The 22,762-nt window shown below is 38.8% G+C and overlaps 1 protein-coding gene across 1 annotated transcript in view; it reads right to left on the bottom strand.

Moving 5' to 3' along the window:
* Positions 1–22,762, bottom strand: part of FREM1 (FRAS1 related extracellular matrix 1) — a 61,722-nt gene that overhangs the window by 4,426 nt on the left and 34,534 nt on the right. Inside the window, exons 23-35 of the mRNA XM_079330475.1 lie at positions 21,298–21,493; positions 20,306–20,570; positions 14,873–15,287; positions 14,243–14,444; positions 13,601–13,745; positions 11,283–11,412; positions 9,860–9,932; positions 8,835–8,984; positions 7,412–7,650; positions 6,679–6,726; positions 6,253–6,408; positions 5,934–6,059; positions 5,210–5,325 (exon numbers count right to left, since the gene is read on the bottom strand). Coding sequence (XP_079186601.1) covers positions 5,210–5,325; positions 5,934–6,059; positions 6,253–6,408; positions 6,679–6,726; positions 7,412–7,650; positions 8,835–8,984; positions 9,860–9,932; positions 11,283–11,412; positions 13,601–13,745; positions 14,243–14,444; positions 14,873–15,287; positions 20,306–20,570; positions 21,298–21,493 — 2,261 coding nt within the window. The remainder of the gene's footprint in view (positions 1–5,209; positions 5,326–5,933; positions 6,060–6,252; positions 6,409–6,678; positions 6,727–7,411; positions 7,651–8,834; positions 8,985–9,859; positions 9,933–11,282; positions 11,413–13,600; positions 13,746–14,242; positions 14,445–14,872; positions 15,288–20,305; positions 20,571–21,297; positions 21,494–22,762) is intronic.

Raw genomic sequence — 22,762 nt, 5'->3', positions numbered from 1 at the left:
GGGTGTTAGCCCTTGCCTGTGCAATCACAGCTGCCCTGGGGCAAGTCAGGCCTATCAGGGGCTCCCTGATGCGGAGAACAGCACTTAAAGGATCACAATGACACACATGCACACTCTCCTCACCTAGAGCTGTGGCACAGCGGCCTCAGAACTGTCTGGTAGGGTCAGGATTGTGTACCCACTGTGGTACAGGCCCCTAAAACTGCACCCAGTGAAGGTGTCAGCAGGGCTTCAGCTGTGCCTCCCATCACAGTGAGATGTGCCTGTATATCCCAAGGGTGACAAGCTTCCACCCTTCCACCTGGCCAGTCTGCCAGGCACAGAATATCTGGTGAGCTAGGAACAAAGCTGTTACACTGACAATATGTTGGGAAGATTCACACTCCATCTTCTTCTATAGACAGAGTCCAGGAAAGCAGGCATAGGTATTCAGGGTGCCCTCCCAGGGCAGCAGCAGGATTCCATACTGTCTCAAAGTGACTGCAGTTGCACTGACCAAACAGACCTGAGAAGAGGTTTGTGCAGCAGTTTCTGTGGTATCACTGCTAGGTGAGCAAGAACAAAAATAGAGCATTTTATCTGGCTTCTGTTTAAGGACACTCAAACCCCAGGTACTAAGATATTTACTTTAGGTGGGCATCCTTGAAAATGTGAAGCCAAAAAGCATCGATGCGTGCCAGTAACTGCTCCTGTATGATATACAGGCATGGTCTGAGCAATAATAGTTTCAGACTTCAATCCATGTACCAGGGAGAGACTTCATCACTGTGAAAGCACTGCAATAATTATAATGTAATCTAATCTTTTCTCTATAGGAGTGCTTTCTAAGTACAGCTTGAGAAACACGTTGCTGAAGACAGAACAACTGTTCTAATTGCTATACCTAGTTTGGGAGGTTATGTATTGTAGGGAAATGAGAACCATCCTGAAAGAGCATTATGAACTTTCATGAAGTTACTCACTGAACCTCAAGGCACAGTATCAGACACTGGAAATTACAAGATAATGTTATTTATGGAGTTGTGTGCATTTAACACTTCCTAATGTAAATTAGGCAAGATAAGGGGTTATAATGCTTTATTAGGGAAATAACCCAAACAAAGCCAAAAACAAACAAACAAACAAACACAACCAAAACAAGCCACAACAAACCCACACACATCACTTTTTTCTGTGCTAAGCCTTCAATTTAAAATTGTTCCTGTATGCTTTATATTTTTTGTTATTGAGTAAAGAGCATCCTTTATCTTAGAGCAGTTACAAAAATTAAGGAAACATTTGCTATTAGCTATTGTCTCTGAAGTATTATATGGAAAACACTTAACAAAAAGACTACTGATTTTCCATTAAATTGTCAGATACATTTAAGAGTTTGGTACCAATTTGACAAATTTAAGATTGGCAAAAGCACACTTGACTAAGTATGAAGGTCTCCACGGGACACAACATTTTATTTGAACTGCTGTAGTAAATCCTTGTTGAATTGATGATGTTGAAGTGGGGGGGAGGTGACTGAAAGGCTGTGCTTATCTCAATCTTTTGTTTGGTCACCTAGGGAGTTACCCTGATGCCTTGAAATGGGTGTCTAGTGCTGCTTACACTGCCTTGTGTCCTTCAGAACATTCAGATGAGAGTGGCAGACATGATGCAGAACTTGCAGGAGCCCTACACTTCCAGATAGCATACAAAAGGCCTTTAAAATGACCCTAGGTGACTGGATCCCTCTGCTGGAGTCACACAGAATAATTTGAGTTAAACCAGTCACTTAGAGAACCAGTACAGGAGAAGAGGACTGCTATCCTGCTTTGCACTAGGGAACACTGAGCCATCGTGAAGGATCTAATCTATTACTTTAGATGTGATTCTGCCTGTGATTCTCAAGGATTGAGGCCACATGTAGCTAATAGCATGCCCTGCCTTACACATCTATCAGTAAAGGACTTGGAATCTAATTATATTTGAGCTTTAATTAAATGTTAAACTTCAAAACAGAGAAAGGGATAATATGACTAACGAGGCAAAAGACACAACTCTGGGTTCTATCTATCCAGTTCTTCCATCCCTTCAGTGGCAGCAGTGAAGCCATTTCACATATGAGTGAGATGACCCTTGGGGAGGACATGTTCCTGTTGGATAAACAAGAGCTGTGGCATAAATCATCAAAATTGCTTCTAAATCAGACTGCTGTGGGATCACTCAGCCGTAATATCCCCCAGATGCTTCTCTTCATGTTGCCAAGAGCCCCTTCATGCATACAAAGAAAGCTAGAGAAATGAGTTCTTAAACCATCTTTCTCTCCAATGAATTAAATTAGAGAAGGGCTAGAAATAGTGCAAGATTTCTCACAGCAATTAGCTGAGATTTCCCTGTCCCCCTCATCCCCAGTTTAACACTGATATATAAAAACATGCATCAAGACAAGAACATATTTTCATCTGCTTGTACCCCTGCACCTGGAAACTAAAGAAAAGGGTTGAATATCACCTGTATCAGATGGGTATAACATATATCAACAGACAGGAAAATAAGCCTGCACTAGCCCATGCATATGTAGTTGTGTCCAGACAACAACTGCTTCCACAACAAATTGATAGCAATACTTTGATAGAATAGAATCAGAACTATCAAGTTGGAAGGAATTTCAAGGATCATCTGGTTCCAACCTTTCTTGGCAAAAGGACAGACCAGACAGGATGGACCAGCACTCTCTCTAGCTAAATCTGAAAAGTGTCTGATGTGGAATCCATCACATTCCTGGGGGGAGTCTTCTACTGGCTGATCTCACAGTGATAAAAATAATTTCCCTTGTGTGTAATTGGAATCTTCCCAGGAGTAACCCATAGCTGTTCAACTTCTTTTTTTTTTTTTTTCCTTTTTTTTTTTCTTTCTTTTTCTTTTTTTTTCTTTTTTCTTTTTTTTTTTTTTTTTTTTTCTGTGACTCCTTGTAGAAAGAGAGTCCCCATCTTCTTCCTAGCCACCCCTAAATACTGAAATATAGTGATTAGGGCTCCCCTATGTCTTCTTTCATCACATGGCAGGGTTTACTGTCCTTTGATCATCTTTGTGGCCCTTCTCCAGACAGTTTTCAGCCTTTTTTTTTGTTTGTTTGTTTTTTTGGTTGTTTTTTTTTTAATACTTTTTGTATAGACTGTTCTCAAGTCCATCATCTCATGACTGCAAGGTTGTCTCAAAGAGGGTAGCAGGCTGGTTACCTGTAGACTGTTAGTGAATCAAGTTTAACAATGCTTGGATTCTGTATAATAGAAAACTCTTGCATGATAAATGAATAGGAGCTTAAAAATATGCCAGTTTTTGTAGTAGCAAAAAATTATTCTTTTTTTCATGGAAGTTGGCTAATTTACTGAAAGTCAATTTTAATATTTTCATTTAATATCTAGTTTGTTTGATCTATTGAAAATTGAGGACTGACCTCCATAGTAGTTTTATTTCCCTGTTGGAAACATTTAAATGTCAATAGAATCAGTATTAATAACTGAAACACTGCAATTAGTGGTGGTGATGATTGCTGGAGGAGCTGGGGGAAAGCACAAAATAAAATTTCATAAGTTATGTTCCTGTACAAAGTTTTAGTGTGTTTCTGAAGCCGTATTTTTGTAAATCAGATCCAGATGGAGGCAAGAAGTACTCCATTTGATGGGATAAATCTTCCTTAGTTTATGTCAGTATGACATTAATTGAATTAGCACCACCCTAGGATTAATTTCCTTGTGGATTCAGTGATATGCCTTGATTTTCTGTGTAGTTTTTTTAACACTGTCATTTAGTTACTGTTGTTTACATTTATTTACTTTTACTCAGTTTAATATCTACATGGCACACTATGGCCTTCATGAGGAAGCTACTGCCTACAAAAAAATATGGGTCACAAAGATTACACTCTTTTAGAGGATAGGAAACACCTCCTGGTTGAGTGACATACGGTCCCAAGAGATCAATTCACTGTTGTAGCCTTAAAAAAAAAATTTAAAAAAAAAAAAAAAATATATATATATATATATTCACAATTTATAGCTTTGTTTGCTAACAAATAGTATAATTAAAGCAGATAATAACAAATAATTTCAGGAGCTGAAATTGTAAGTAAACCAAGTAATAACATAATATTTGGAGTGAGCTCACAAAAGCACATAACATTTATATTTTAGGAAAGAATATCTTCCATCAGCTTGGAAGTAGTAGTATCAAGATTTTTCTTTTTTGTGTTACCAAGACAACATAATCTGGCATAATTGAGTGGAATGAATCAATGCTTGTTATTCGTACTTGGCCATGATTCACGATTCAGCATGTCCTTCCAGTACTTATGGAACATATTCTGTTTCTATTATTTCCAACTCTTCCCTATTTCAATTTTCCTCTGAGTAATGGAGAGATCTAGAGTAATAGAGAGGTCTGTTTAAGCCCCTCCTATTTTTCAGATTGGTTTTCAACATCTTGCTCACAATTCAGGACAAGGTACAGAGAATGCCTATCCTCTAACATGAAGGACAAACTTTATGTTATCATGGCTAACATTTTTTTCAGTGCAAACCTAATGCCTCTAAAGCCAAATCTCAAAGCAAGTGTCCAAACAGCAAGACTGGCAGTATTTTTATCTCCTACTTTGAGACAACTATTATTACTGTTGTTGTTGTTGTTGTTGTTGTTGTAATTGTTGTTATATCCTTAAAAAGTCAGAAATGCACTGTTAAATTGAATGTGTAAGTTTTCAAGTAGTTACAGAATCTTCAAAGCTGTATTTTCAGAAGAATACAATGAGGCACACTGTAATGTTTTGTAATGTACACTGTAATGTTTTACAGTGAGGCACACTGGCAATATTTTACCATTATTGCATCAAGAGGAGGTAGTGCCAAGGAATTGGTGAGTAAGAGAAGGTGAAATTCTGAGTCTCTGCTGACTCTGAGTTTCTCTTCTCCCAAACTAACTCTCCCATTAGGAAAGTATCCTTACTGCAGATGGACAGCTTTGGGAATTCATGCTGTGATTAAGATAGCATCACCACCTGAAACATTATGAGACTAATATTTTTATCGTCCATTGTGTTTGAATCCCAGGATTTGTTCCATTTTTGGGGGGAGCTGTGCAGAGCAGCCAAAACCGGGTTTATCAAAATAAATTTGGCTGCAGGAGCAGCATTCAGCTCAGGGAAACAGCAGTGCAATGCAAATGCATGATGGTCTCTTACTGTTCTCTGCAAGCCTGAGCAGCAGTGTTCCAGGTGACCTTGTGATTCACTACTAGGAAGTAGCAGCTGCCCTCATGATAAGTCCATCCAGAGGGACATTTCTTCACAGTTACCTCCTAAAATAAAAGAGATGGAGATAAAACAGATTTCTGTCTGTGCACAGATCATCTGTGCAGTTGTGGCCAGAATTAAACCAAGCATGAACTTTAGTGTCTATAAATAAAGCTACAGCATTGCTTAAAATATTTAGATAAATAATACCTGAAAGAGGATCCTACAATTTATAATTACTAACTTTAATGGTGACAGTAGGATTCAGTTCCAAAAATTGTCCAAAGGTTTTATATTAGTTTGGATACAATTTTCTGTGTCCTGTAATCTGTACAGCATGGCATCCTAAGTGGGGGGAGAAGTGTATGTTTACAGAATAACTAAGTAAGTTTATTTTGCTAAATTCCACCTATTCTCCCACAGGCTTAATTCCCTGACTGTGTTATGCCCACATCATCCCGAGCACCAAGACATTAGTGCTCGTGTGGTTTACTCATGATGAGGAAAGTTCTCATCATATTCCTGGGGAACTTTTGTTTCTGCTGAAAGCAAACCTGAATCTGGATAACATTTATTCCCTGTTCAAGTAAATAACAGTTGTAAGGTCCTCTACTTTAGGGTATCACCGACTCCATGCTCTGACAAAGATACCTATACATGGCTACATTTTTACCTTGCTTTGGGAATTCCAGAATTTCCATGTTATCCCATCACACTGAAATAACTTCTGTGTGCTTTCTTCATAATGCAAGAGGCCCTTTAAATCTGGTGTACAAGCCTTTTGAAAAGAGTAGAAGTCCTGGACAGAGAATAAGTCATTTGAACATTTGAAGGAAAACAATTACACAAAACCAGTGAAATGAAACAGATTAATTAGGTCTTATATTAAAATTTTATGCCATGAAAACTCTTCTAGGTGTTAAATCATTTCAGAAAAAAGCACAGCTTAAAACAGATGGTGAAAATGCCCATGGAAAAAAAAGGTTTCATACCTTATGTCTTGATCCTGGTTCAGCTGTAAGTTCTGCCTTATCAGCCTGTGGGATTTCTGTTTTCCTGGAGGAGATGACGTTTATCTGTGGTTGTGTCTTCTTGTTGGTTTCAGCTGAGATGTCATCCTCTATTTTGAGTGATACAATCCCATGATACTTCATTTTACATTATCACACACACAAGAACAGGAAAGGAAAAGGGAGGGTTAGTATGTACTACAGCATTTAAATTAAATAAACAAATAATAACAATGTATTCTTATACAAATTATTGTAAATGAAGGGAAATTGCACCAAAGAAAAAATAAGATACAAGGAAAAATAAAGTATTGGACATAACAAATTATTAAGAGTGATAAAGCCTGGAAAAAACAAAATCAGAAAGAAATCATAGAAATGTCCAATCAATACCCATAATACTCTTACTTTGAAAATCACATCTGTTTCATTTTGAAATACAGATGAAGGATGAACCTGAAAAATGTAGAAGAGCAGAATGAGAGGGGTATACTCATGTATTATAGAAACAAGAAGACTTTATGTAACATTTACTACTAGGTTACACATCATGCAGAGCATGTCTTGGGTTTAGTTCTTTCTCTCATAATATATAAATGTATCATTTCTGAAAGGAGCCATTAAAAAGCACAAATTAGAAGTTTAATGTTCAGTGTTCATAAAAATATAGATTCCACTAACTTTAAAATCCCAATAGCAGAAAGTTACTAAATACCTAGCTAAATCAATGTAGCAAAAACAGGACAATCAGTGGATAAGGTTGAAATAATTATTCCCTGTTTAAGCTAACAGTATTTTCAGCTAACTTCAGTACCAGATGCACAACTTCTAACTTAACCATAACTTTTATAAGATTAGAAGTTTTATAATTGCTCAGGTTGCTTCCTGCCTGTTTCCTCCCCCAAGTCCAGATTTTATTCCTCTCTTGCATGCATGGATCCTCAACATCAGGTTGGTTTGGTTTTAGCTTTTTCCTTACAGTTTTTTTAAATAGCCCCCAGGTCTTATTCAGAGTAAACTCATGTAGTTTATAGTTATTGTGTGGTCAATAGATAGAATTGCTACAAAAATTACAAATTAAGATATCACATCACAATAAACCCACAAATCAGTCCATCACTGCACTACAGGAGTGTCTTACTGTTCTGCCATTCCCAGTTACTCTCAGCCTGATCCTTGACCGATTCGCCAAGCTGTGCTCCTGCCGCAGGTCCCCTCCATGCTCTCTCATCCTTTTGGAAGGAGGCAGTGGGATTCCTTCCAAGGAAACATTGCCAGGCCTGGAAGGTGATGAGGAGCCCAAGGACACTGGAAACAGCGTGCTTCTCCCCCAGAAGTCATGCTTGCTTTGGCCAGAAGAACGGGAATAGCTGCATTGACCTGGAAGCGCAAAAAATGGCAGATGGTCAGTTCTCACTGCATGAGCAGATAACTGGTCGTGTTGACATGGGACACAAACAGCTTGTCCTTAAAAGCTGGATGATTCTTTCACTTGAAGTAGTTGATTTGCTCAGATACCCCCATTTCTGGGGTTATCTATGATTATAACTGCAACTACGACCTATATAAGTAAGATTTTATATATGATGCATCTGTCTACCCACAGGTCAGAATTTCAATGAAGCATCTGCTGAAAATATCAGTTTTCATGCTTACACAAGGCTTTGAAGTGCTGGGGTTTTTGACCATGAGTATATAGGTATCTTTAACTACCATTGATGATACTTGCATCATGTCCAGAGAAGCTCCTTCTTGGAAATCCAGGACACTGCTGTTTCAATGAACTCATTGTGTCAATTAAATCCTGATTTACACAAGGAATATTTAGGAGAAAACAAATCTGAAATTTTTAAGGGGCTTTTTGTAACATAAAGCCTAATTAATTGCAAAGTGAATATTTTAAATATTGTTTCACTAAATACCAGGAAAAAACCACTCTTCAGCAGTCAGACAATGCAGCTGCATTTCTAGTTATTCCTATTTTTCTACAATTTTGCTATGTTTCTGTTTCTACAGTTTCCTCCTTTTTGGTCTGATTTTAGGCACACCACATTTGATCACTGAAAAGCACAATGATAATGCAGTCTTCAAAGACTAAACTGTTTCCTGTGAAGTTGTGGACTGTGGTTTTTAAGCATTGGAAAATACATTGCTAAAATTTGGGTTAATTTGTTATGTTTCTTTTTTGAGAAGAAAATAGATCTCTTTTAGAGGGTGTGTAAGAACTAAATAATAACTGGAAAAAAAATTATAATGTGTCTAGAACCAATTTTTCCCTCTTTAATAAATGAGAAGTGAACTCATGTTGTTATGAAAAGTGGTTTCTTTCCTGGCACTTTTTTCATTTTGTACTCATTGCTTTTTCCATGCTGTGTTTCCTGAGACCATGCATTTGATTGTGTGAGAGAATAAAGAGCCTGCAACTGTCAAGCCTGTTTTCTTTAAAAAGAAATTTGGCAGTTTGATCTAATAGTGAGTGTTAGGAACAACTTGTGGTTGAAAACAGGTAGCTACTCAGCCAAGATTGTCCCACCTTCTTAGTAATGAAGATCAAAAGAGAATACCTCCTTTCGAGTCCAAAATTTTCACTAGAGCTTTTGTCCGTGCGCCAAGAACAGCATTGACAGGGGAGCTCAGAATTACTTCAAAGACTTCATCATCTTCCTCTAATCCGTCATAGGTAATTGCTATATTCCACATCTTGGTTGACACTCCTAACAGAAATAAACATTTTAATTACTCTTTAAGTGCTATTTCAATCAATCAGGGTGTCAAAGAAATAGATTAATTAACATGTCTGCAGCTAGCATGGAGTAGATTGTGTATGCTATTGTGCTCCTACCAGCTGACTGGACTCCTGCTGCTCTTCCAAATAACATTAAGTTTGCATTTGTTCCTGGGCAATGGTGACTCAGTTGAAGCGCATACACTGTAACAAAAAGCTGCTGTAGATGTACAAAACTCGACTGCAATATATAGATTTAGGACTTTCACTGTGATTTTTCAAGAGAAAATGTATCATAGGATTTTTATCTGAAAAGCTTAACTTTAAAGATGGAAGAGTTATTTAAAATACCTGCAAATGGATCAAAAACCTTGTTAGATTGAAATATAACCTTTTAAGCAAACTTTACCTTACTTTTTCTTGTTTCCTTCTCTTTATGGGGTAGCTTCAGGCTTGTATGTGAATGAAGAAGGGCCTTGGACATCATGAATAACCTATGTTGTTCTCAGTTTTATCTAAATTTGACCTGTGTCCTGGGCTTTACCTGTAATGACTGAAGTCTTTAAAGCATCCCACAGCTCAGGGTGAGTCCTATCCAGCCTAGTTGTTGGGAGGTTAGGAGATGTCATTTCAGCACTTTTGATATTTTAACTGATATAAAAGACTGTAGGCAATCTAATGCTAAGCAATAAGGATACCAATTAACTAAAGAAGCCCACAGTACTTCCAAAAAGTGAGCCTAAGTCTCAAATACTATCCAACTTCTCTAGCTACAGGCATCTAATAGGTTGCACTCTTCAAAGCAATTTACTCTTCCAAAATCAGTGAATTAATTTTAGAGTTATTCAGTGCACTATTTCATACCTGGATCAAACTGAACAAGCTTGGAAGGAGTCACTGTGAAGTCCTTTCCCAGTCTAGCAGATATTTCATTGACCTGAGAAGAAATCAAACAGTAAATGCCATGCTGTGACCCATTTCACCCAACCACTGCATTCTGCTGCATGCTGAAGGTACTTTGCACATCTCAATTAGGCAGGGCAGCCCATACATATACTCAGGCTGGGAAAAAGATAAAGACCTGAAGAATAAACCTTCTTATGTGCAACTGTCATTCTGTCCTTGCTCATTAAAAAATGCATCATAAAAGAAAAAATTTCCCTATCTCATAATTTTGCTCATTCCCCTCTCAGATTGCTATTTGACAATACAGGTAACACTGCTGTTCACCATGCTTGAGGACCCTGCCACTCCTGGCTCCTGGTCAAGCACATCCTGTCATCTCAGAAAAGCAGCAACAACCTGGCCATGTTTTCCCATTTGGCCCTTTGTGACATCTTGGAAGAAGTTTTCTTGCACAGAAGTCGCTTCTGTAATCTTCAAAGACTCACTGGGATAGATGTGAACCTTACATATGTAAATATAGGGATTCCAGCAACTCCCTGTATTTTCAAGGAGACGCCAGAGGCCACCAGTTTCCACACTGTGTATCTGTTCCAGCTCTTGATGCTGGATTCAATTTTACTGGTCTGTTTCTGCAACTGACTGCAAGAGGAGGATCACTAGACTCTGTGAGGGGTAGGACAGGATGGCCCCTGATGGCATCATTAGCAAGATTTCCACTAACTTCAGTGGAAGAAAAATCAAAATTATGTTTTTTAATTAGGGCTATAATCCTCAGAAACTGTGAGGGGGAAGTGGTATCTCTCTAGCAAGACAAGCTGATAAAATACTGGAATTTCTATTTTATCAGGAAAGATAAAATTTGTGGAGGCAAGTTGCACAAAATCTGCTTTACAAAATTATAGCCTGCTGCTTTCAGTCTAGTCTTTTTGACATAAGACAGAGACAGCCACTGAAGATATGGGGTGTTTTCCTAGGCTGTGGGCAGTAGGAGGAGAAATGAAGAAGGCTGCCATGAATGTGTAATTGAAATCCTTGTATATCCAGGGCCCCTCCAGCCTGAGCAGGCAAAACAGAAGCCCCAAGGCCCCAGATTGCCCAAAGCCTACAGTGCCAGAAGAAACTGTCTGCTCTGTTTTTCCATCAGAACTGAAATGCTGCTCCAAAACATTCCAGGTTTGGTTAATAAGCATTTCAACTGAAAACTCAAACTATTTTGTCTGAAATATTTCAGCCATCTGTAGTAGTGAGGACAATGTCCCAGTGAGTATCCAAGTGGATTGAATCACTTGGCCTCTTTGATGATTACTGAATTATCTTTACATCTGAAGAATAAAACCAGCTGCACTTATAATTAAGTTAGGTTGTTGTCTTTTGGCTTTACCTTCACAGTTACAAAGGCAGAGTCTCCTGAGTGTCCTGCCCTGGTGATTTTCAGAGATGCCACTCCCATGTTTTCACACACTTCATATTCAGTCTGTAGCATTTCAATTCGAGCCCAGCGCAGCTCCAGCCTGTGGGAGAGGCAGGACTGTGAGTGCAGAGCAAAGCCACCTGGCCAGCCACCCCCAGCCCCCACTGCTCAGGAGCCTGCTCCCCCGACTGCTGCTTGAGCCAATACACATACTGACCCTTTGTCTCCAAATCAACACTTCTGTGTGATTTCACTGATTAGGAAGAGGCTGTAATAAACCTTCCAGACCAGCCCTGATCTACCCTAAACCACACTTGGGCCTTGTTTCACAGTCAGAGGGACTCTGCAGTAAATTTGTTTCACAGTCAGAGGGACTCTGCAGTAACTTTGAGAAGAGCAGTTTGTCCATAACAATAGGCCGAGTTATCACTGTTTTTCCTTTAGCTTTAAAGCTTTATAATACTTTCACTCTCCAGTCTTCTCTCAGCAATATCCTCCTTTCTACCCATCTGCCTTCATCTACTGTCTAATCTCCTCCTGTAGCATGCAGAATACAATCTAGGACTTTTCTGCCGCTGTGCAAGGGTCTCCTCTCCTCCCTTTATTTTAGTACTCTGCACAGTTCTCTCTTCAACCTTTCCCCTATCAGATTTCAGTTGTTTTATGCACTGAATCTTAGAATTGTTTATGGAGGATGGGGACGGTGTCTGAAGACTGCTCAGAAGATTTTGCGCTGAAGATAGTCAGTAAAGATCTTTCCTTTTCTGAAGCTGTGATAAAAATATTGAGATTCAGAGAGGGATGAATGAGAGTGCAAAGAAGGAAATTAAGCTGAGCTTTTACAATTTTAACTTTATTAACACAAACTTCTAGGCCTTTCACAGCTGGCTAGCTCTATCACCAGTGGAAGCTTCTTCCTGGTCCTCTTCATTCCTCTGATGCTAATTTGGTGGGAAACCCATTTAGAATCTCATTTACTTTATTTTTGCTAAAGAAGATGGATGTGCCAGTTGTAGTCCAGCAGCATTCAAAAAAAAAGCTGGGATATGATCAAATAAATTGTGTATTTTGAATCAGTGATCATTAGGTGATAAATACTTTAAAGTGAAAAAAAATATCTCACAAGCTTTTAAATCCAATATTGAAATAGTATTTTTCACTAAAATTCCCCTTTGGTCTGCTAGTTCATAACTTCACTGCAATGCCTATTTTCTGCGAAGAAAAAAAGAGCTTTTTCTTTGCTCTTTTCCTGAAGCTGTGCTATGCATTGCCATTCAATTACAAGGAGTTGCACTTTTCCATGAGAAGTGGCATCACATAATGGTGATTTGATATTGGTTCATCTGCAAGCCAGCACAGAGCAGCTGGGCTGTCCATGCTCAGATGTGTTTGTGTATGGGGACATCTTTTGGCACAGCACGTAACTGCCTAAAGGCTGCCTCCAGCTCAGTCTCTCCAGTGTGCAGGGAGGTGCTCTGCTCCAGGGTATAGCTCTCTGCTCCTCTTTCTTCACCATGAGTCCTGGTTGGTGAATAGCCAGTTCAGCCCAGAAAAAAACATACTGGCTGTTTTGGTTTGTTGTTTTTGGTTGTTTGTTGGGTTTTTTTCTCGATTTCTTCTGATTAAATCAGTTGGTTGAACATTTAGCCCTATTTTCATAAATAAAGAGAATCCTCTGCTGAAGAGCTACTTGCACTTCTGGCTTTTATGATCAAAGCACAGTTCAGATGATATTATAATTTCTCTGCATGAGACTTGTTGTATGTCACAACGAAATATTGGATAGTATGCCTAATTCATGCAGTGGATGACAAAGAAGAGGCTGTGTGCTCTTCACCTTCTTTCAGTGCTCTTTTGCAGAAATCTGACACTCATAGTTTTGTCATTTGAGAGCATCCCCTGCATTGTAATCTCAAGCTTGTGAAAAATGCATTACCATCAGCTAAGGGCAAGAGTGACCTGCAGCTGCAGGACCATGTTCATGAAGCAGTAGTGACATCCTTCAGCATGCAGCATCTCAGATCTCCAAATGCCCAGCCTCCAGTAAATGCATTATGTTTCCTGGTAAGGCCCTGTGAAGGTCCTTGAGAACTGTGACACAGTTTGACCTGGAGCTCCCCCCTTGTATTTCACCTTCTTGAGGGGGAGAAACCCTCTCTACCCTAACAAAAGCAATGGCAGGTTGAGTTGCAGCTATGTCTGCAGGGCTTCAAGCCCAGCAGTGTTCATTTGCCCTGGGGTGGTGAGCTAAGTGCAGCACAGCCTGTGTCACCAAGGAGTGGAGCTACCTTTGAGGTGCTGCAGAGTTTCCACTGGCATCTGTCACTTGGAACTCCAAGCTGTCTGAATTCACTTCTTGTGACTGGTTGATGACATAAAGTATGATTTTGCTGTTTAAATCCTTTTGGCTAAATCCTTCCTGAATGAATCCACCTAGGAAAGACAAGCAATATGCAGGTGAACCAAAAGCCTGCTAATAAGAGACATGTAGTTTATATAGACTCTTTTCAACTTTTCTTTCTGTTGAGAATCTGAACTTAGAGAAATACAAATTATAGCTAAACAGCAATGCCTGTTCAATATAAGTCCCTGCCAATTTCTTCATTTGTAACTTGTTTATCAAAAAGCCAAGTTCAATATTAATATTTTTGTCTGGATAGAAATAAAAAAGTTTATCAACAGCAGCTATTAAAATTTATCTCAAACTCTTTGAGGATTCATAACAAACTTTCATTTTGTTCCAGGTTCAAAGTTGTTGTTTTGTTGAGTTCAAAGACTCAGGTTTCACTGTAAAAGTTTTGTTACTAAAGTCAAGCTTTGCCCAAAGTTTGCTGAGATATTCTGATTATCTTTATCAAGCAAGCATTAACAGGGTAGGGTTTGAAAACTAGTCTGGTATGGTCCCTAATAGAGACTATAAAAGAAATCACCTGTTGTTATATTTTCCAGGTAGCCATAATGAGGACCTTGCAAAATTTTAAAAATTATTTTGTCATCTTCTGTATTGGGGTCAGATGCCCTCAGGGACCTGGCAGTAATATAGATCCCATAATTGCCATTCTTCAGGAGCTCCACATCAGAAATGCAATGAAGATGAATAATTTTTGGTGCAATTTTGTCCAAAGGGTCCACCTAAATCAAAATTACACATTCATTTTACACATTAGGATATTCTCTGTCCCACTTTTGCTAAAAGAGCAGTAGCCACATCAGGGTGGCAATAGCCACTTTGGCTCACAGTCTGCTGCAGACCTCTGAGTTCCAGTGAAGTTGTACTTTATGTGAGAAGTTTCCAGGCACAGACTGCCCATCATTTGCCACAGGCAGTAGGGTATTGTACACTCTGTACATAAGTATATAAGTATTTACTTGCTTGACATTACACATTTTGGCAAGTAGTAAATTCCCCAGGTTAATTACTCATGGAACACAGAAAGCAAATATTTTGGTTGCAGAGTAAAATCAGAGACTGCAGAAAGTACCAGCTGTCACCAAAATTGATATATTTTTTACCTTATCATGCTATTTATCTCCCTTAAGTAACCTGTGGTCACACTTGCCTGGATGGTGAATGCCACTGGCTCGCTCTGCACCCTCCCATTCACGATGAAGCCTTGGTTAGTCCTGTCTGTGGCAACGAATGTAAATCTGTCAATCTGGGAATTCCCACCTCGGTGCTTGTAGGCAACATCCCCATTGTCCACATCTTGCTGTGTGAAATTGTACAGCAGTAGCACAGCCCCGTGGTAATAGAGATGACCATACTGGGGGAGTTGAGCCAAGAGGAAGGTAAGGTTTCCTTTGGCAGTATCTGGGTCTGAAAGCTGCAATACATCAGGAGTAAGAAGTGCCATAGCTCCTTCCATTATTCTTAAACCCATGTTCCTGGATAGAGTGGGCAAAGCCTGGTCAGCTGCCTCCAAGAGGATCTTGAATGTCCCATGCTTAGTCCTCAGTCCATTGCTGATGATGAATCTGGCAAAGAGAGGCAAGGCAGTCTTCAGCATCTGTTCTTGATTCACCATGTACTGAAATGAAATGACAATGCAGACCTTTACTACAGGACTTGCCTGTGCTGATACTGCAAAAGTAGAAGAGCTGGGTGGAGCAGAAACCCAGACACTGAGTGGAGTGGATGTAAAACTTAAAAACAGCCAGATACATGACAGGAGTTGCAATGCACTGGCAGGGATTGAGCAGATGCCAGAGGTCTTGAAGATCAACAGTCATAACAGACCTGATCTAGTCTTCTAGCTGGGACACAGGTGGAGCAGATCTGAAAGAAAAGGCTGCCTGGGGTGCTTATTGTAGCTTCTGGCATACATATTTTACACATCCTTAAAATTTATCTTTACTTGGTTACCTGGCAGTAGCCCCTACAGCTTACAGAAAGAGGTATGTGAAGTGCTTGACCTGCCGGTTTTGGTTTGGTTTGGGTTCCTTTCTCTTGACTTTTACAAATCTTTTCTACCCAATGCTCCCAAAACTATCTAAAAAAAAATAAACTGGAGAAAGATTCAGCCTTATCTCACTTCATGGATTTGTTTAGACACTAACCTGTATCTTTGCATTTTCATCTATTCAGAGGAGCTAATTCATGTTTCTTTACAGAAGTCAAGTAAAGTTTCACTGAAATACTAAGATATTGCACAGAACTGTACAAATTGCATTAGGGTAATGTTAAAAATGTTGATATCCATAGCATAAACTTATCAAATGATCTTATCTGCACAAGTCTTCTTCCATGCTGGGAATTTCTATCAATAGCTACATAGTTTCTTGCAGCTCTCTCTCAAGTAGTGACGTTTCTTTAGATGCATTAAAGATTTGATTATTCACTACAGATAGTTTTCCTTTTAAAAATTAAGAGAAAGGTGCCAAAGGCTGTAGAGAAAATCTGTTGGAAGCTCTGCTGTTGCTGTCTTGGGTAGAGTTAATTTTCCTCATGGTCACTTGAATGGGGCTGGAGTTCTGGTTTGTTCTGTAGATAGTGTAGATAACACAAGGGTGCTTTGGTTTTGTTACTGCTGAGCAGTGCTTACACAGCATCAAGGCTTTTTCTGCCTCTCATACTGCACTGCCAGCGATTGGGCTGGGAGTGCACAAGGAGTTGGGAGGGAGCACAGCCAGGACAGCTGACCCCAACTGACCCAAAGGATGTCCCAGACCATCTGGTGTCATGCTCAGTGTAGAGAGTGGGGGGAAACAGAAGGAGAGAGGGAGAGACCTTTGGAGTGGTGGCATTTGTCTTACCAAGTCACTGTTGTGCATGATGGAGCTCTGTTTTCCTGGGGATGGCTGAACACCTGCCTGTCCACAGGAAGCAATGAGTGAATTCTTTGTTTTGCTTTGCTTGTGTGCACAGCTTTTGCTTTACCTACTAAACTGTCTCCATCTCTCCCCATGAGTATTCTGACTTTTACCTCTCCAGTTCTCTCCCCAGTCCTGCTAGGTGGGAAGGGAGTGAGCAGCTGCCTGGTGCTTAGCCGTCGGCTGCAGTTAAACCATGACAGAAGCCTACCAGCTGGGGATGGGCTTTTGCCATACAAGCGACAGCATGCTCTACAGAAACCTATTTTTTAATTTAGTTTTGGAGAAAAATATGGAGAAAACCAATCTTTTGGCCTTTGAAATTCATCTTAGATTTAATCAGCAAGATCATTATTTATGCATTTTCTTCTGAAAATAATTACATGGAACATTTTCATGCCTATAACAAAAACTTTTGAGGGAATATGAAAGCAAAAATAGCTCTGAAAATGCCTCACAATCCTTCATGTCCCATCAACTTAAAGCATGTATGAGTTACCTGTCTTTCTACATAAATTTTAATTACTATGCTGTACAATATGTGCAAAAACATTTTGTAAGGTGGTTTTCACACAGGTTTGTTCTGCCTGAGTCAGAGCAGAGTCTGCTGTGCAAAGAAATTTGTCTCTACTAGAGTGGGACAGTTGTTTCTGACAGTATGAGGGCCAGCCTAGCTGGCTGCTTTCCACCTAACACTCTTCTACCATTAAATGAAATGGGGACTGGCTGACATTTAGTGGATTATCTGTTTCCCCTTTGACTGCAGATCTTGAAGAAGTAGTTTTAAAATACAGGGTCAACACCTAGAGTATTGCTGCATGACTTGAATGTGACTGACTTTCAGTAGGACAGGGAGCAGCTTCCTGTGTCACACAGCCTGTCCATCTAAAATTCCTCATTGCCTTCACCAACATTGGATGATTAGAGCTTGATCACTTGTAAACTGGCACTATGCCATGAAACAGATGGGAATGAGCATAGGCAGACCAGGGACTGTGTAGCAGTTAGAAATATGTTTACTGAGAATGGTATTCCCAGCTGGGAACCTAGAGACATCTGTCTACACTGACCTAATGCTATTGTGCCAATGGTTAAAGGGTTGTGCTATTTGTAAGCTATCTGAAATCAAATACAGAACTAAAATAATGATGATAAATACTGTGTTAGGAGAAAAAAGGGTAAAGCACCTTTAGCCAAGATCTTAACCTTCTTCCAAAACCCTGGAAGATTGCAGCAGAAGTGAATTTTCTCTCATTCTTTTGGTTGCTATAAAAACATTTGGATGTCTCAAACAATATTTAGTGAAGGACTTCAATAATTCAGTTCATGAAACTGAAGATTGATCCAGCTTTCTCCTACCAGATAGGAATAAAGCTCCTGCATGTATACATTAGACTGAAATTCACCATGAATTTCATTCACTGCTCAGTTTCACAGGTGCTGAAACTGCCCATGTCCAAGATGTCCTTCTGCACTTTTGGAGATTTTGGATGTTTGTTTATTTGTGGTTTATGTCTGCTTTTCAATTTCCTCAGGAGTGGAGAGCAGCCAGTATTCTCACTCTGATTAAATTTAGAGTACAATTCCCAGGCAAAGTTTGGAGAACATGTTGCATGGTTTGATTTCACAGCTACCAACATTTCATGCTTTCTGCAGTTTGATGGCAATGGAGTTGGCTATAGGACCTACCATCTGTCATGGCATTTAAAAGATAAAAATGGAATCATAAATAGTGCCAACTCATTACAAAATCGAGCCAGCATGTCAAAATGGAGGACATTAACATGTTCTTTTAGCATTCTGCTGCCAGCATCTGATGTCAGGTTGCTAATCACTTGAAGTCGTCTGTCCAAGCAAGCACTGCCAAATCTTTCTTCCAGGCCAACAGCATCAAACAATACAGGTAAATTTATGTCTGAAGGAAGTATTTTAGTGGGAAGTAAAAATCTGGTTAGTTGATTTCTCATCCTTCCACAATTAGCCATGTAATTAATTCCTTGTTGAAATAATAGTACTATTCTGCCAGAATATTTATATGTCTACACAAAACCATTTCCAAATGACAACACCAAGGAACATAATTATTTAGATTAAAATAGTTATCAAATAGCAATATTTATTAAAGAATCATGACCTTCCTTTTATAAGGCTGACTTTCTAGTTTGGTTCTTAGCCATTGGCCTAGACAGAAAACATTGGGTTTATCTACATTTGGAATTTGCCTAGAATTGTTAAATCTGCATTTGTTAATGTGATATGGAAGTCCTACTGACACAAGCTGCTACACTACACTGCCCAAATTAGTTAGGGCTGGCATGACTGCAACCTAACTTATATAATCTAATTCTAGTTTTGGTGAAAGTGTTTCACAATTAAGAAATGTAAAACCAAGGAATATTTGTTCACTTTTTCTGTAGTGAGTACAAGTGAATCAGACAAATTTCCTAACTAGAATTTTCGCAACACTGAATGCAGTGGAAGGGATAATTAAAAATATTTCATCTGAGGAAAGTTTTAGAATTACTTTCAGGTTAACTCTGAGCAATGCTACCTGACCCAGTGTCATAGGGAGATTTGTTTGATGTCTCCATGCCCCACTTGCTTGACTTGCCTGCAAAAATGTTTTCAAAATGGATGATGCAATATGTTCTTGAACTTCATCATGCCTCATGAGAAAAGCCATTCAGATCAGGAATTTATTCTAGGAGAGTCTAAAAGAGGTGTCTTTTCTGAATTGCAGCTCTTAAGAGCCAGCACTTTAATTTTTCTTAGCAACAAATGAAAAACAACAATCTCCTAATTTTTCATTTTACAATAAGTCCATCTTCTGTCAAAAGCTGCATTCATAAAAAATTAGCAATATTAGCAAAAAGTAACCATTCTTCCTATAGAAACATTTTCTTTATTTTTGAGATTTTTCTTTTCCCTGATTTTGATCTTTTTTACAAAACTGTCCATAAGACTTTTACCAGTATATCTGCTCTCAATCTGATGATAATTCATTGCATCATTCTACTTTATAACCAAGGAAGGTTCATTTGAGAACAAAATGAATGCATCTACCATAAACTGTTCTAAGTTGAAAATTACAGAAAATAATTATCATTGGGCTGCTAAACTAGGCCTATTGTTTTACCCCAGAATTTCAAGTGTCTACATGAATTTCTGAGCTGTGATAGTATCAAAACAGATTAAGACTGGTTTCATTATATACCAGGATACTTAGGGATTCAAAAAACCGATAATCAAATTAATATGATAAATAATAACAGATAAGAAAGTTGTTATTAAATACCTGAACGGACCAGCTTTACCACATCCTACATGGTAAAGTATGTTTAAAGTACCCACATGGTAAAGTATCTTCTCAGTCCTTCTCTCTTGCTTAAATCTTAACAGCTGGGTGCTATAATAATGAAGCTAGTATCATTGAGTAATGTGTCTCTGCTTATGTTTTCAGCATCAGTGAGAAAATGCATTCATTACCAAAGCATTCCCACCTGTATTTATTGCCATAGAAATAGATGTGCTCTATAAACATTGGGAATTCATGCAGAGCCTCCAGCTATTTTTAATGATTTCTTTTGGGGGTTTTTGGGTGTTTTTTGTTGTGTAGTACAGGTTTTTCAAATACCCCAAAAAATCAAAGGGAGGAGCCTGGAGGGTGGGGTACTATGCCTTACCTGAACGTGTCTTCATGAACAACTGCCTCGGCTTTGTGAACGTAGCAGACAATCTGTCGTGCTACATCCATTTGACTGAAGCTTGCAATGGGAATGCCAGGATAGCTGACATACTCTATTTGCCCGTACTGGGGTGGGGAGGTGATCACATAAAGCAGCTCCTCTGGCTTGTCAGTACCATCCAGTGCAAGGAGGACATCAGTTGTAATGTAGCTGCGATCTCCTTTTGCCACTCTAAGAAGTTTCATAGAAATAGCAATGTCTCCTGCAGAATAGACAAAAAACCACTAAAATAGTCATATTGAACTGGATGATCTCTTCTGCATTGTTTAGCCACAGAAAAGCCATCACTGGTAGAAAAACTAGAAGACTTTAAGATTATAGAGAAATTCAGCATGGAAAAGACTTCAGGATATCTTTATTGTGGCCTTCTGCTCAAAGCAGGGTCAGCCATGAGATCAGCCATAGCCACATTTCTTAGGGTTTTATCCTTTTGGAACCTGAAACCTGTTATCCCGTTGCGGCCAAAGATGAAGAGACCACAGCCTCTTTGACACATCTTCCAATCTTAGCAATGTCAGGCAAACCTCTGTGTTTCTAATAGAGATGTAATATAAAAAGAGAGATGTAAGACTGCAGAATAACCTGAGAAACAGAGCTGTTTCTGAACAGTCTTTTGCCTACCTTTTTATATTCTCATAATTTTTCTGTGCTGATTTACCCAAACATAAAGCTAGTTTCACAATGATATTTTCAGCTCTGTTTGCAAAGCAGCTGAGAGTTCCAGGAGGCAAGGTGCAACACACTGCATGCAGCAGAGCCTTTTCACATCCAGGACCCAGCCAACAGTGAAATCCACACAATTGAATTTCCAGGACCTACAGGGACACTTACCAGGGCCTAGACAGGGCTAAGGAAAGGATCAAGATGTACTCAAATACCTTGGTTTCAAAAACAGGCACTGTGACAGATCAAGTTTAGTGGATCTTTACCCTTTTCCAAGTCCTTGATATTTATGTAGAAGTCCACAGCTGGGGATCTGTTGTACTCATCCCAGAGGTAAAATGTGAAGCTGTCTTTTTTCTTGGACCCCACAGCTCCTGTGTGGACATATCTTACAAGGTTCATATCCAGCTCTTCCTGAGTGCACTTCATTCCAGTTCGGAGAGTCACCCACCTTTGTCCTACCTGGAAAGCATAAACATCCTTCATTAACTGACAATTGCCCACACATCCTTTCCAGTTAATTGTGCTTCTTTGTTATTTCTTCCCTGTTAGTGGCAGCTACTTGGCTTTCCTTCTAAAGGTTTCTTTCCTCATAGTATGTTTTGAAGGGCAGCAAATAACTGGAGTTTTTTTCAGCAGATATAAGACTGGAGAAGATACAATGGTCATTAATAAAACAGAGTAATAAATTTCTGGCACACCTCTTAATCAGACACCAAAATAAAAATTAAATAAAAATTATAAATAAATAAAAATTAAACCCAGCTTAGGTTTTCTTAATTTCACAAATCTGCTCTTGGTTCTATCTAAAATCATAACTTAAACAGTATCATACTTAAAATCATAAATAAAAATTAAACCCAGCTTAGGTTTTCTTAATTTCATAAATCTGCTCTTGGTTCTATCTGAAATCATAACTTAAACAGTATCAGAAATAACTTCAGGGAAGCACAGAAATTTAGAGCCCCAGAGGTCCTCAGCTGCAAAAAAAAATCCTGAAGTACACATAAAACTTCTTGCTTTTGTGAAGATAGCCTAGTACCCTGAATTGGAGTGATCAATGAAGTTGACATTTAGTGGGTAACAGCATCACTATATTTAGAGCAAAGGTTATCAAGGAGAGAAAGCTATGGTATGTATATGTACCCTATATATTCAAACTGACACATTCCAATCAGCAGCTGTCTCTTGCCTCAGACTTAACTCACAAGTCTCATGAGATCACAGATTGATGCTGAGTTCCAGCATCAAAATGCTTTCCAAATTCACAAGTTTTAGAAACGGAATTTTATTTCTATCACATATGCATGCTATTTTAAAATCACATTTTTTTCTATCTTTGTTCCTTTTTCTTATTTTAGATCAACAGATTATCATCTCATCTTGCATTTTTAATCTTATTTTTTGCCATTCCTCTTGATATATCCTTTCCACCATATTCCTTTTTCCTTCCTTCCCCAAAGCTATTCTTCTAGTTGATGTATTTATTGCTCTTTCACATGCAACTCCTTCCATGCTTTCTGAACCCTGAAGTAACTGAAGTAAAGACTTTTGTTTGTTTGTTTGTTTGTTTGTTTGTTTGTTTGTTTGTTTGTTTGTTTGTTTTAAACCAAGGTCATCCCCCCATTTCATCCTAGCTTCATTTTCCCTTTTTGTGGGATGATTATCTCAGCATCTCTCTCAATTTTAACCTCAGATGATCTGTCATGTTTTTCACCTTCCATATTCTCC

The sequence above is a fragment of the Erithacus rubecula genome (assembly GCF_903797595.1).
Source record: "Erithacus rubecula genome assembly, chromosome: Z".
NCBI classification, from domain to species: domain Eukaryota; kingdom Metazoa; phylum Chordata; class Aves; order Passeriformes; family Muscicapidae; genus Erithacus; species Erithacus rubecula.
Note: the sequence above shows the minus strand (reverse complement) of the source record. Positions and strands in the feature narration are given on the sequence as shown.